General features: G+C 43.8%; 1 protein-coding gene across 3 annotated transcripts in view; it reads right to left on the bottom strand.

Moving 5' to 3' along the window:
* FOXK1 (forkhead box K1) overlaps nucleotides 1-12,613 on the bottom strand; it is a 55,239-nt gene that overhangs the window by 10,709 nt on the left and 31,917 nt on the right. For 2 of the 3 annotated variants that reach the window (XM_068699750.1, XM_068699752.1), the window contains exons 3-8: nucleotides 8,776-8,932; nucleotides 7,430-7,576; nucleotides 5,478-5,671; nucleotides 4,137-4,303; nucleotides 3,147-3,428; nucleotides 1,172-1,399 (exon numbers count right to left, since the gene is read on the bottom strand). In XM_068699750.1, coding sequence (XP_068555851.1) covers nucleotides 1,172-1,399; nucleotides 3,147-3,428; nucleotides 4,137-4,303; nucleotides 5,478-5,671; nucleotides 7,430-7,576; nucleotides 8,776-8,932 — 1,175 coding nt within the window. The remainder of the gene's footprint in view (nucleotides 1-1,171; nucleotides 1,400-3,146; nucleotides 3,429-4,136; nucleotides 4,304-5,477; nucleotides 5,672-7,429; nucleotides 7,577-8,775; nucleotides 8,933-12,613) is intronic. The other variant, XM_068699751.1, reaches the window with a different exon arrangement.

Below are 12,613 nucleotides of genomic sequence, written 5' to 3'. Positions count from 1 at the left end.
GAATAGAAGTTAACTTCATACAGAAGAGTCAAGAGACTCAGGCTCCATTTTGTCAACTAGAAAATTCACTACTTATCACACACACACAAAAAAAAAAAAAAAAGAAAACCACCCAACTTGGATGCACCTGGAATACTTTCAATGTTAAGAGAGTGCTACCAAAAAATTGGTAAGATCAGAGTATCTTCATGTAAAAAAACAAAAAACATTACATTACACAAACACTACTGTAGGGTAACAGCAACTGCACCTATTTGATTTATTAAATATCTTTGATGCATAAAAAAACTTATCACTGACAATTTTTCATCGCTCCAATAAGATTCTTGCAATTCAAATTGCAAGCCAGGTGATAATGCAAATACAAATATCAGAAAATTCGGTAGAAATGCTCCTACTTTGCTTTAAGAATACCATCAAAACCTCAATGTCCTTCATTTCAAACTCCCTGTAAGCACCAGCCTGGGACAGTAGAGGTACTTAGCATCTCTTGAGGAGGGCAGTAAGAAGCTGGGATATTACCACCCTAAGTCATCATCCTTAACTGCACAAACCAGAGGTGCTGAGCAAGCATAAGAAGAGGCTGCCAAGACATAGCTAGTATGAGATTTTAAAAATCAGGGTTGACAAATGACTACAACACATCCTGTATATAAACAATCCTACATTCATTCACCTGATGAAATAGATCTTATTTCTCTCAGGCTCTAAGACCTTAAGATGGGAAAGTATGTTATTTTCTTAATACTCTAAGGAGTCATATTTCACAAGATCTAAAGAGCACCACTGAAATTTTATTATTTAGCATGCTGAAAGCAAATGCTGTTTGTCAGAGGAAAACAAATGATAAAGCAGACTCAACGCAAGAATCAAGAACGCTTTCAACAAGTAACTCCCAAAGGTATAAGCAGTAATACATGCAGAGCCAAGGACAAGGAGAGAGACCAGACTTTTCAGCAACAATGGCAGATAGCAGAACTTTCCCATCAAGGAGAACTGAGCAAACCAGTGGGCAGAAGGGTATCTACCACTGATGTTTACAGCCACAGAAGTTGCACAATTTATAACCTGTGGAATTGAACACACAGAATAACTTGCATAGCTAAGAAGATAAAGACACAACTTTACAACTGAACTGGAAAGCTCAGAGAGCAATCAAAACAGAGCCTACCGTAAGCACTGCCCGTGATGCTGTTGGTGGGGACAGCATGTTTCCCGTTCTGGGTGACTGCCCGCACGGGGAGTTGGTGCTGCCCGATGGCCACTGGAGCTGCCTGCTGAAGGATCGTGACCGTCTGTCCCGGAACACCCTGTGCCATTTGACTGGCAACTGTCTGAATAACACGGCTGGCTGTGGGTATTGCAGCAAATGCAATCGTTGGCTTTTCATCCATGCCTGCTTGGAGAGAAGAACAGACAACCACCATTACCACCCTGCTGGTTTAGGAGCAGGCTTTCTTCTCATTAACGTTTTAGTACTAATACCTACCCCAGGCTTACAGATGTGTGAGTACCTCAGCACCACAAAGTTACTTGTCTTTGATGTGTCTTACAAGGTTTACAGAGTGGGAGTGGAAAGCATTGCTTCTCAGGCTAAGGCAGCTTAGTCACAAAAGTAACATATTTGGGCTCCAAGGAGCTCAGAGGATTCCTAGAGCCCTGTGAAAACTGCCCAGAACACTTCAGGCAGGATCAGGTTCTAAACACACATTTTCTGTGGGCTGATTCATACAGCACAGTCAGCTCTGAGAAGGTAACAATTCACTCACCCTGCTCATTAGAGGAAGAACACTGCAACCAGGGACATAAGAATAGAGAATATCAGTCCCTCTGAAATGCTTATTCTGAAGCACAGCAGAAGTTTAGGGATGAATTTTTGAAAACACTAAATTCTGTGTATATACTCTATGCATATTAAGAACATTTTTTATTAGAGCATAAGCCATCCAGCTGAAAATAAAGACCATAAATTTGACCCTTCGTCCTAAACGGACACTGACTCCCTTATTTGTACATTACAGCTGTGATATGGACAGCAGCCACTACAAAAGTAAGCTATGAGATATTCACAATTGCAAGCCAATTGGCCTGACTCTGACACCACACAGCAGCAGAAGCCATTTAAGATCCCAAACAATGCCCCAGGCATTGTCTGCAACAGCTTGCTGTCAGGCCTGTGCGTAGGTTGATTTACAAGGTCTCCGCACAGTCACAAGCTTTCGCCAGCTATGGAGTATGGGAAGAAACCAGAAGGGAATAAATAATAAAGGACAGACTAACTAAAAAATAATGAATAAATAAATAGGGCTGAAATCCTGCAGAGAAATAACTTAGAGCATTTGGCTGCCTATCTCACTTCCCAGGACAAGTAAAAAGGTTCAATTCAGCAGGTATGGAACGGCTGCAGGACAGCCTCCTGCTGGACATGCGTGAGCAGAGAGCCACTCTCATTTTCCAGGGGCTCTGTGGTCTCAAAGCAGACAAGGTAGGCAGGAAGCACAAATTCATTAACCCTGTAGGGAGGGAAGACTTCTTCCATGCTAACATCAGAAGACAACGGGAGTGGAGTTGGATGGAACATGAGCACTGAACTGAGACTTGCAGGCAGGATGATTGAAAGCAAGAGGGAAAGAAGCAAGGAAAGCTCAGAGTAGGAAGGAAAAACAGGGAACTAAAAGTGGAAATAAAATGGACAAGTAGGGAAAGAACAAATGACAGACAGCAAGAACTGGTGAGTGAGAGAAAGGAGCAGGTGACAGGCAGCTGCAACTGTTAGTGCTTCAACAATGTGAATGGGATCCAGACAGGAATTTCTAGAGAATGTGAATGAAATTCAAGCAGGATAACCAGTGAAGAACTAAAAATGCCAATGGTCCTGCCACTGCTGTAGGGGAAAGTTTTTGTCATTTCTTTGTTCCCTTAGAGGAAGAACCTTTGCACCACTGCCCATATATCATCAGTCAGAGTAGCCAGTCTTGCTGCTGGTGCAACACAACTGGATGAACTCTTATTTGTTAAGTTTATAAAAGATCTTCTTGTGATAGAAGGGCTAAGCACCCACAGAGTGAAACAGCTGTTTGACTCCCCCCCACTCCAAGCGAGCTCAAGACTTATCAATGAAGTAGCAAGGGAGGTGGAAAAGCTACCTCGGTGGTCACCGGCTAAGTCCAACACCGCTCCTGCAGCTTCATGAGCTCCTCCTGCTGTGCCCTGATTTGTGAGGATGTATCCATTTGCAGAGTTTGCAGAGGAGGTCACCACTCGGACCATTGTAACAGTGGGAGCTTGCTGAACTACGTGAATTGCGTGACACGAAGGCTGCTGAGAAGTCACTATTGATGCAGGCATGTACGCAACTGGTTTTGCCACCAGAGTAGATGGCCGGGGAGGAACAGCCATGATCACTGGCTGGGCACTGACTGGAGATCCTAAACAGAAAAGAGAAGCACACGTTAATAGGAGAGGCAAAAATGGCCTCCACTCATTTTCCTTATACTCTTCTACATCTTCAGTACTCAATCCTTCAACATCAGCAAGGTGCGGGGGTAGGTTAAAAAACAAGTTAAGGCTTCAAAAATGCCACCTTCAATCTTCTATGTACTAACATAAAAAAGTACTTGCCATCTGAGCACATTTTTGTGAACAAACACCACGATATGCCCCAAAATATGAGGCTTTACATTAGGAGCTTTGCCATCCCACTTCAACAGGAACACCCTATACATCAGGCCATTTGCAGTACAGCTGACAAGCAGGTACTTACCAAGGCTTAACAAATTACCAAGGCCACAGAACCACGGAGCTCTGCATAGACAAGATGATCTTATCAAAAAGCCTGGCAAATTAATGAGTGAGCTACACACTACCAAGGCTACTCCACTGTCAGTTCCTTAGAGACACCTAGTTTAAGGTTAGCTCGTGTGTGTCCACACATTCCTTTACCTCCTGCCCTTTAATACATAGACTAGTTAGAAAAATGATCTGAAGTTGCACATGCATCATCAGTCTGTAAAAAAAAGCCAAAAAGGAGCCCCAGATCCTCCTGTAGCAGGCTGGTAGGAGCATCCCTGCAGTGTCCCCAGCACTGCACTCAGTGCAACCGAACAGTCACTTGCTGTGAAAGGAGAGCTACTCACCAGGTGCGCTCTGTGAATACCGATACTCTGGAACTGAGGCTAACTTTGACCCAAAGTCGTGATCATGTGGAATGGGCGAGCCCTCCCGTGACAGGCACTCTGGAGTCTGTAGGCCACTAGAGTGAGGGGACAGCAGGCCAGGGTGAGTAGGGGAGGCAGGAGCGCTCCTGAAACACCAGAACATAGAATTGGCGGGTGTAGATGTGTTTCAAACACAAGACAGCAGCAGAGACCGAGCATTATCTTCAGCAGAGGATCCTCTAGGGAGAAAGAGAGCCATTCTTCCACATTACCCACTGTAGTCTTGCTGGGAAGAGTACACAGTGATCCCAAAAACCCTCTAGCACCACGTGCAGTCACATTAATCCCTGCTGAAGGAAACTGGACCCTTCAGAGCACAGTTAGCATTTCACTTTAAGACTCACACAGAGAAGTTGAAAGTGCCTTATGTTTAGATGTTGTTGTGTTTTGTTTTTTTTTTTTTTTTTAATAATTTCAGGGCATTCTCTAAGGACGTTTCTCAGTGTTTAAGGAAGAAAGACACAGTGTAGATAAAAGGTCTGTCTGGCCTCACATATGCTTGCAAAGCACTTGCTACCCCTGTTGCCTCCCTCACCCAACCACTTGGTTCCCATCTCTTGTCCCACGTGGCCACTAAATCTGTAAGGAATCCAACAGTTCTTTAATGACAAACAGAAAAGCTGATCAGCCAAAAATTATCTCTCCTCCTGCTTCTTCCTCATTTTAAAAGACAGAAAGGAAGCGAGGTGTGGGAGGAATGCTACATGAACCTGCTCCAGATAGCGGTGTATATGGCAAGTCCTGGTCCCACAGCTACAGGGCTCAGAGAAGGCTGTCACTGCGTGCAGCTCCTCTTTGCAGCTGCACTGCTGACTGCAGCAGTTACACAGAACATCCCCCCCCCCAATGTTTCGCTGCTCACGCTGACGATCAATGTGATGCTCCCTATAGGAGAGTGCTTTAAATAACACAAAAAGTATTCCCACTGTGATCTAATCCACATATAAACACAGCTTTCCTGAAATGAAAGGCTGGCATCTGAAAACATTTACTTCACTGATAAACGTTTTGAATTTCTTTGAAATGATGCCAAAACAGATATGGTATTTGATGCATTTTTAGTTTGGTTCTGGCTTTTCTTTTTTTTTGTAAACACTTAAGAAGTCGGAACAATTTTCAGATTATGCCTTGGGACTACCTAACCTATATAACCACTCAAAAACTATAAACAGAAGCATGCTCACTGTACTTCAGATGAAGTTTTTGTTTGTTTTTTTTTGCAAGGAGTTTGGCACAGAGATTAGAGGAAGGTAAAGTTACCTGGAGGAGAGAGGCCCAAAAGGTGTTCGGAAGCAGGACACTCCTCTTTGCCTTCGTTTTCTAAACGCTTGCTCTACTAGCTTGGCTTCAGAGGCAGGGTCAATTCGCCAGAAGGAGCCCTTTCCAGGCTCCTCCTGGGAGCGTGGGACTTTAATAAAGTAACGGTTCAAGGAGAGGTTGTGCCGAATGGAATTCTGCAGGAAGCAGAGGAACAAGATGATTATTTTGCCATGAGGAAACATGTAACAAAGACGGACGGGTTTCGCTACACAGCTTGGAAAAATAAAATCCATACTGCCAGAATCGGTGTTGAAGACAGGAACAAGTCACTCAACTCACAGAGCTCCACAGTCACGGGAGAAACATGAGAGAAAATCTGGGGAAATTAGTGAGACAGAGCTTCTACGCAGAAAGATGTGTTTACTTGGTACTGTACAATCACTTAAATATATCTGGAGTCCTGGAATATGGTAGCTTTTCTATGGAAAAAAAAATGAAAGCAGAGCTTTTTTCTGAGGCAGGGGGAAAGCAGTGCAAACCACATCAGAACTCTCTCAAGACAGGCTTTGTTCTAGGCAAGCGGAAAAAGCTGTCTGAGCCTGTGCTAACTGCTTACCTGCAAACGATCACTGGGGTGCCCAAACATGCCCTAAAGGACACTGCATCTCGTGGTAATCATAAAGCAAGCCAGCCAACATGCCCTCAAACATCTAGCTCCGAGAAGAATCCATTATTTATGTGGCACTAGTCTAGCACCGTAAGCCTCTCCAGGTGTTGACACGACTAATCAGCCTCTCCATTGAAAAAGCCCACCTCTGACTGGGCGTAGCACTGTCTGTAGGGCCAGGGGAAAGGCTCAGCAAGCCCAGGTATGCACCAACTCATTCCTCTTCCACTTTCAAAACAAAAGAAGAGCTTTTGTAGCAGCCTTAAACAAGCTCTTCAGAAGTAAAGCCTATACACTGTGTTGGGGAAAATAAAAAGAGGCAACTTCACCCTCCACTGAAACGCAGCTATCTTTGAAGCAGGATGCAGCAACTGGTTCACAAAGCACAACTCTGCCGAGCAGGTTATGGCAGGAAATGAATTCCACAGTTAATTAGAACTGCAGGGAAAAGCCAGGGAGGCAGAATGTATTTATTCCAATTGTACTCAAAGTGCACCAAGCCATACTGCTCCTGCCAGTTGAACACAATGAAATCAGCAGTTGCAAGGGGCTCTTCAGCTGCATTGGTGTATTATATTCAAATGACAACACCCATTTCAGAGGTGTGATGCCAAGAAAGTCTGAAAGCAGGTGGAGCTGAAATTTCTGAGACTTTGAAAACAGCCCTCAAGTAATCACTCTCGTCTGATTTAGCATGTGTTAGCTACATCCAAACCCTCCAGTGAAGCTGGTCAGATTTCCTTTAATACCACATGGAGGGCACAGATTCAAGTTTCCTCAAGTTCCCATTCTGAGATTCAAAACTCAGAAACTGACTTAGGCAACGCAGTAGATAAATGGGGAAAAGAATACACCTGTGATGATTTAAGGCAACATTAGGATTTCAAAATACGATCTCAGTTTTAGGTTGGACATCTGCTTGGACAGACTACTCCAAAGAAAGACAACGTGCAGGATTATGCAAAATTCAGGCAAGTATCTGGGCAGGGGAGTTACCCATAGGAAGGACGTGGAAAAATAAAAAAATAAACAAATATGAAAGACAGCTGACTATGGAACTAGAAGAGTTTCAGAAAACAGCCCAATGGTAACACTACATTGCCCTATAAAATATTTCAAAAAACTAATCACCCACAAACAAACTAGTTAGCTTATGTTAAACAAATTAATTCTGGGAATAGTCAAAGCAGCTCTATTCTCAGTGCTCCAAATCTTTAATAAATGTATTATAAAGTAGATAAGACCTGACAAAGTAGTTTAAAAGCTTGTCATATCAAAAACTTACCTGCCAGCCTTTGTCAGCAGTTCTGTAATATGGGTAATGCTTGGTAATGTGGGCATAGATCCCACTTAGTGTTAATTGCCTGTCCTGTGCTGAAGAGATAGCCTGCACAATTAGCTGAGCGTAAGAGTAGGGTGGCTTGGACTCGTCCTAAGGAAAAAAAAAAAAAAAGTTTAGTTACTTCCTACACTAAAGTTTACCAGCAACCCCAATTAAAAAAGCCCTCCTCTTCTCTTTCACTCCTGCTTTGCACTGTCACCTCACAGTTTAGGGCAAACGTGTGCACAAACAGAACTTAAAACAGATTAAATTATCTTCTCCCTTCCAACATCCCCACTACCAAACACAGACAAAAATGATAACTTTAATCTGCTTCCATTCTCCACTGGATTTGCCACATGTGCTTCTTTCAGCACAAGGGACAGAACAAGGACAAGCAATTGGAAGCAAAGAGTTACAGGGCATGGTGCACATTCAGTGCTTCCAGGGTTCATGAAACTAAAGCCTTGAATTCTGCCCAATTACAACTAAAACTTTGTCAGAAAGTTTCATGCAAGATTCTACCAGCTCTCTTCCAGCCACAAGCCCAACATGAAACTTGATCCTGGCCCTTCAGTCTCCAGCAAGACTCGTTTCATTCTAGGAACTTCAATTTGTTTTACAGATCTCATATTCCCAGCCCTTCACACTACTCCGTCAAGAACAGCCCTTCTTGTCTCAAGGGAGAATTCAAGCTACAAAAAGAAGTCATCTAGTGTTGTGCTTCTCCACCCAATCTCAAATCAGGTGGCTTTGAACCTAGACCTTTAACTTTGATCTGAAGATCAGCTCGCCAAAATTAAGTTTTATCATAGTAACTCAGTTATTTTTTAATCTAAATTCCATTGCGACTCTCCTCATTTAACGCTTGCTTGACAGGTGTTTGTTTTAAAGTCTGACTACAGATTTCTCATGACAAGGATCTAGTTTCTTCCTGTTTCCCTTTTCCTCAACTGCGTTTTGCAAAATACCATTAATTAAAAGGAGAAAACAAGACTGAATTCTAATGCTCTGTTTCTTTATGGGTTCTTGATTTATCAAACAAGCAAGACAAATTATTCTTGCTTAACCCTGTTAGTGAATGACTTGAATACATTTTGGGCAGCTAAGCAAAGCAGATTCATCATCTACCACAAACAAGATGCTGGTTTGAAGGCATGGTCTTAAAACCCTGGAGGATATTGCACACAGCGCCCTTATGGCCAGGGTATTCTTAGACTCATTTAACTGCATTCAGCACTGGCAATAAACTGCCAGGTCTTAATAAGCCTCCCAATGAGCCCTGTTGGGTAAGTAATGTTTCTCTGAACCTTTGGGCTGTCCCCGCCAGATGCATCTGCCTGCTGTTCTGATGCTGCTTTTGCAGCATACTCCGCTGCCAGCTGCAGATCCGAGGTAATGTTGTGAACAAAACGATATCCTGAGGATCCAGCACCACGTGGACTGGCTGGGCAAGAGTTGGGAACACTGGGAAGACAAAAAGGAAAAAAGAAATTACTGTATTTAGTAACAAGACACATGGTTCTTACTTCCTAAGGTACAGGAAAGCTTTGAAGTTGCTGAGAAGCATACATGCCCTGAATTTATTTTTGCCTTCGTGGCTTATCCAAAGCACAGAAAGATGGGAAATAAATACAAATAATCAGAAACAATCAGAGAATAACGTGGAATTTCTATAAATCCTGACACAACCGCCCCCTTTCCACGATCACAAGAAAACAGTCTCAAAGCACTGAACAGCTTCTCTATGCAAGGGACTTAGACAAATATACACTGAAATTGGGATGAATAACTAACTACATAGCTAGAGACAGGTATCGCCTTGTTTCACCAAGCACACAAATGCAGCTAAGAAGGGAGCTGCAGTCACTGCTACAGAAGGCAGCTCGTCTCATCAGCTTTGGTTAGCGTGGGGAAGAGACATCTGAGTCCTGGGACGACCACGAGATGGCATTACAGGAACAACTACAGAGCAGGAAAGGCACGCTAAAGCTGATGAAAACCTACAAACAAATAAAAGGTCGTTGTAATTTGCAGCACCACTCAGGCACACAGAAGTGAGTGCTACAAGATGAGAACTAATCAGAAAGACTTGTCTAGGGATCACACATCCTTGATTGGCAGGGTACAAAGGACAGGAGGAGAGGGATGAGGCTGGGAAATTTAAGACCTGAAGTTCCCCTCTTCCATCTCTCCTCCATCCTGCAGGGAGGGGTGCAAAGCCAGAGTGGCACGACATAGAGCCAAATCCCAGGATTACATACGTCTTCCGCCTAAGAGCTGAGAAACAATGAGCAAGAAAGCAAAACAATACACAGAAGATTAACGCAGCAAAACAAGCGGTTCAAATTGTATGACAAGATGCAAAATGAAGCCCAGAGCTGGAACCGGCAGTCAGGAAAACTGGTATAAAAAATCCTCTTAGCAGTAAAATGCCCAACAGCAGTGCCAACCCTGATGCAAATAAAGGCAGTGATGCCCACACTGTGCAAAGTGCTGCATGGGAAACACAAAACACGGTCCCTTCCTCACTAAGGTGGCTGGCCAAACAGCCTTCTCCATACACACAGACGGAGAGGAAACGGTGAGACAACCCTTGTTGGCTCAGTGGGTAACACCTCCTGTGCACGAGCAATGTGACAGGGTAAAGAATGACCGTTTCCTAGCAGTCCACCCCGTAAACTGAGAAGTGCAGCTTCTCCTGCCTCTGTGACACCTCTGCAAATGGCTGTGGTGCTGAGCTCAGCACCACCCAAGGCTGTTTTCTTTTAAAAGGGAATTACAGGATTATAGGTAGAGGCTGGGTGAGAAAAAAAGGCAAAAAATAATCCAGCCACAACAAACCCCTGCAATAGGAAACCCCAGCTCATCCGTCTGGCATATGGGGTGAGCCATACAAACCACTGCACAGGGCTTGGTAACGTTTCCAGCACCCGCTGATGGTCCTTTGTGTTAGTGGGTGATGCTGTTCAGAAGCATGGCAGGAGGTGAAGCTTTCAGGAGGCGTAAGGCAAATAGTGTCAATGAGCCCATATATAAATCTGTCTTTGCAAGAGATAAAAGCGTTTCTTACCTAGTCGTTCAAAAAGCTGAGACCTGTTTGTGCTGAAAAATTAATCCAAGTTTGCTATTCCACGCTTTGAGCCCACTTTGGAAGCGGTAACACCACACCACAGAAGATGCTCTTGATGTCTTAGCTCTCACATGCAGAGCTGGTGTGAATTTAATTATTCCGCTGTCATTTTTTAACAGCTTTTCCCTATACACACTTCTTATAACGTGTAGATAATTACAAATTAAAGTAATTTTCATACATGAAACAATGACAAATCAAAAACGTGGCAATTCTTTTTATCTTAGAATTTGGCACGTGAGCAACTATTGTAACGCAGAGACTCGGAATGGAAGAGCATGAAACAGTTTGCTGATTCTTCATTTGCAGAAATACATGAAAAACAATCCCTATAAACAGCACCCAAAACTTAGATCATGGATATTGAAAACAGAAGTTTTCCAGTAAAAACACACTTCAGAGCTATATTTCTATCCTCCTCACCTCTGCTCTTTATGGCTTCAAAAATCGTCCCATGCAGTTCAGACACATGAATTGATTCATTCTTTGAGGAGGAAAATGAAGTAGCCCCATTTTTACTGTTCAGATTTGAACTGTTGGAGCTGATCATGAGCTTTAAGTATAACTTCTTGCTTTAAATAAATAATCAATCAATCAAACAAACAAACCCCCTCCCCTTGCAGGGCTGTGATTCTGTTAAGAGTGCTGACAAATCCCCTCCAACCTAAAGAGCTGTTAACTCTTTGAAAAGCCCGTCTCTCCCAGCAGATAGCTGCTGAAGAGCCTGATAGTCCCCGAAGGAAGGAGCTGCCCCCTGGGACAGCCACAGCAGTATCTGAAGATTTGGGAGAAGTACTGGGCTTTCACCAGGATGGTGAGTGTCCATCCAGGTGGACCTGCCTCCTTTCAGCCTGGATCAATCGTCAGATCAAGAGACCCTGGTGCAGAACAAACAACATGATCCTTTAGCCACTCCATGCAAAGAGCCAGGGTAACACGCTGCTGAGTGCTCAAGCTCTCCGTCAATCATCGGGGAGCTCTTAAGAGGAAGGGAGAGAGAGCTGACATGGGGAAAAAACAAGGTGACACAATCTGTTCCCCCCTAAACACAGGACAGAAGGAGTGAAGAAACGGTTTTACTAAAAATACCCTCCTGAGGGTTAAGTTAAAATTAAACATTAGTGGGGTTTAAAGAAAACAAGCAAACACAATGCAGTGACATCAGTTTCCTGGAGTTCCTGGAATTCTCCTCGCCACCCAGAGCAGGGGCTGGCCAGGGACGCTGCATGCACTCCCCCACTTATTAAGAAATACTAAAAACAAAGACTTTTTCCTCCAAACACCTGCCTGTGCTATAATACACAATCAGATATGGGGATAGTGACTACAACTTGCTGGACATTGACATCCCCTCAGTGCTTGAAGGGATAACGTGACCCATTTTAAGACTACAAACATTTACTGAGCAAAGCTACGGCCAGGTATGCAATTTCACCCAGCCCTCAGCCACTCGAGCGTACTGCTGTGATCCATGCTAACCGTCCATGAGAACACTCGTTAGCTTACAAGCAACCTAAGCTAATTTGCATTAAACTTGTCTGTTTGGAAGAGGGCAGGCTGTGGAGAGGAAGCATGCATTTTATGCCACCGAAAGACACCCAGCATGTAAGCAAACCAGCTGCAGTTGCCCACAGCCTTAACCCCATGACACCATGGTTAATGCCCCAAGCCCCAGAGATCTTCAATATCCACCAAGAGGATTCAGCATCTCGACTTGAAGCACTTACTGCAGGCAGCCACTGAGACACAGTTCCTCAAACATCACGCCGAGACTCAGCTTCAGAACCAGACTGTGACCACGTGCTGAATCACAACAGCCCTTTGCTGCGTGTTTTCCATTTAATACTTAACCCTTGTTGTAGGGCCAAGAAGCTGAGGGCTGAAAGCAGTGTCTGCAATACACTCACCTGTGTAGCAGGCAGAATGTCATAATCACAGGGCTTACTTCTGGCTATTAAGAACATAACAGATCTCATAGCATGATTTACTTTTGACTACTGCCAACGAGAATCCAG

This window comes from Anas acuta, chromosome 15 (genome assembly GCF_963932015.1).
Source record: "Anas acuta chromosome 15, bAnaAcu1.1, whole genome shotgun sequence".
In the NCBI taxonomy this organism is placed as follows: Eukaryota; Metazoa; Chordata; class Aves; order Anseriformes; family Anatidae; genus Anas; species Anas acuta.
Note: the sequence above shows the minus strand (reverse complement) of the source record. Positions and strands in the feature narration are given on the sequence as shown.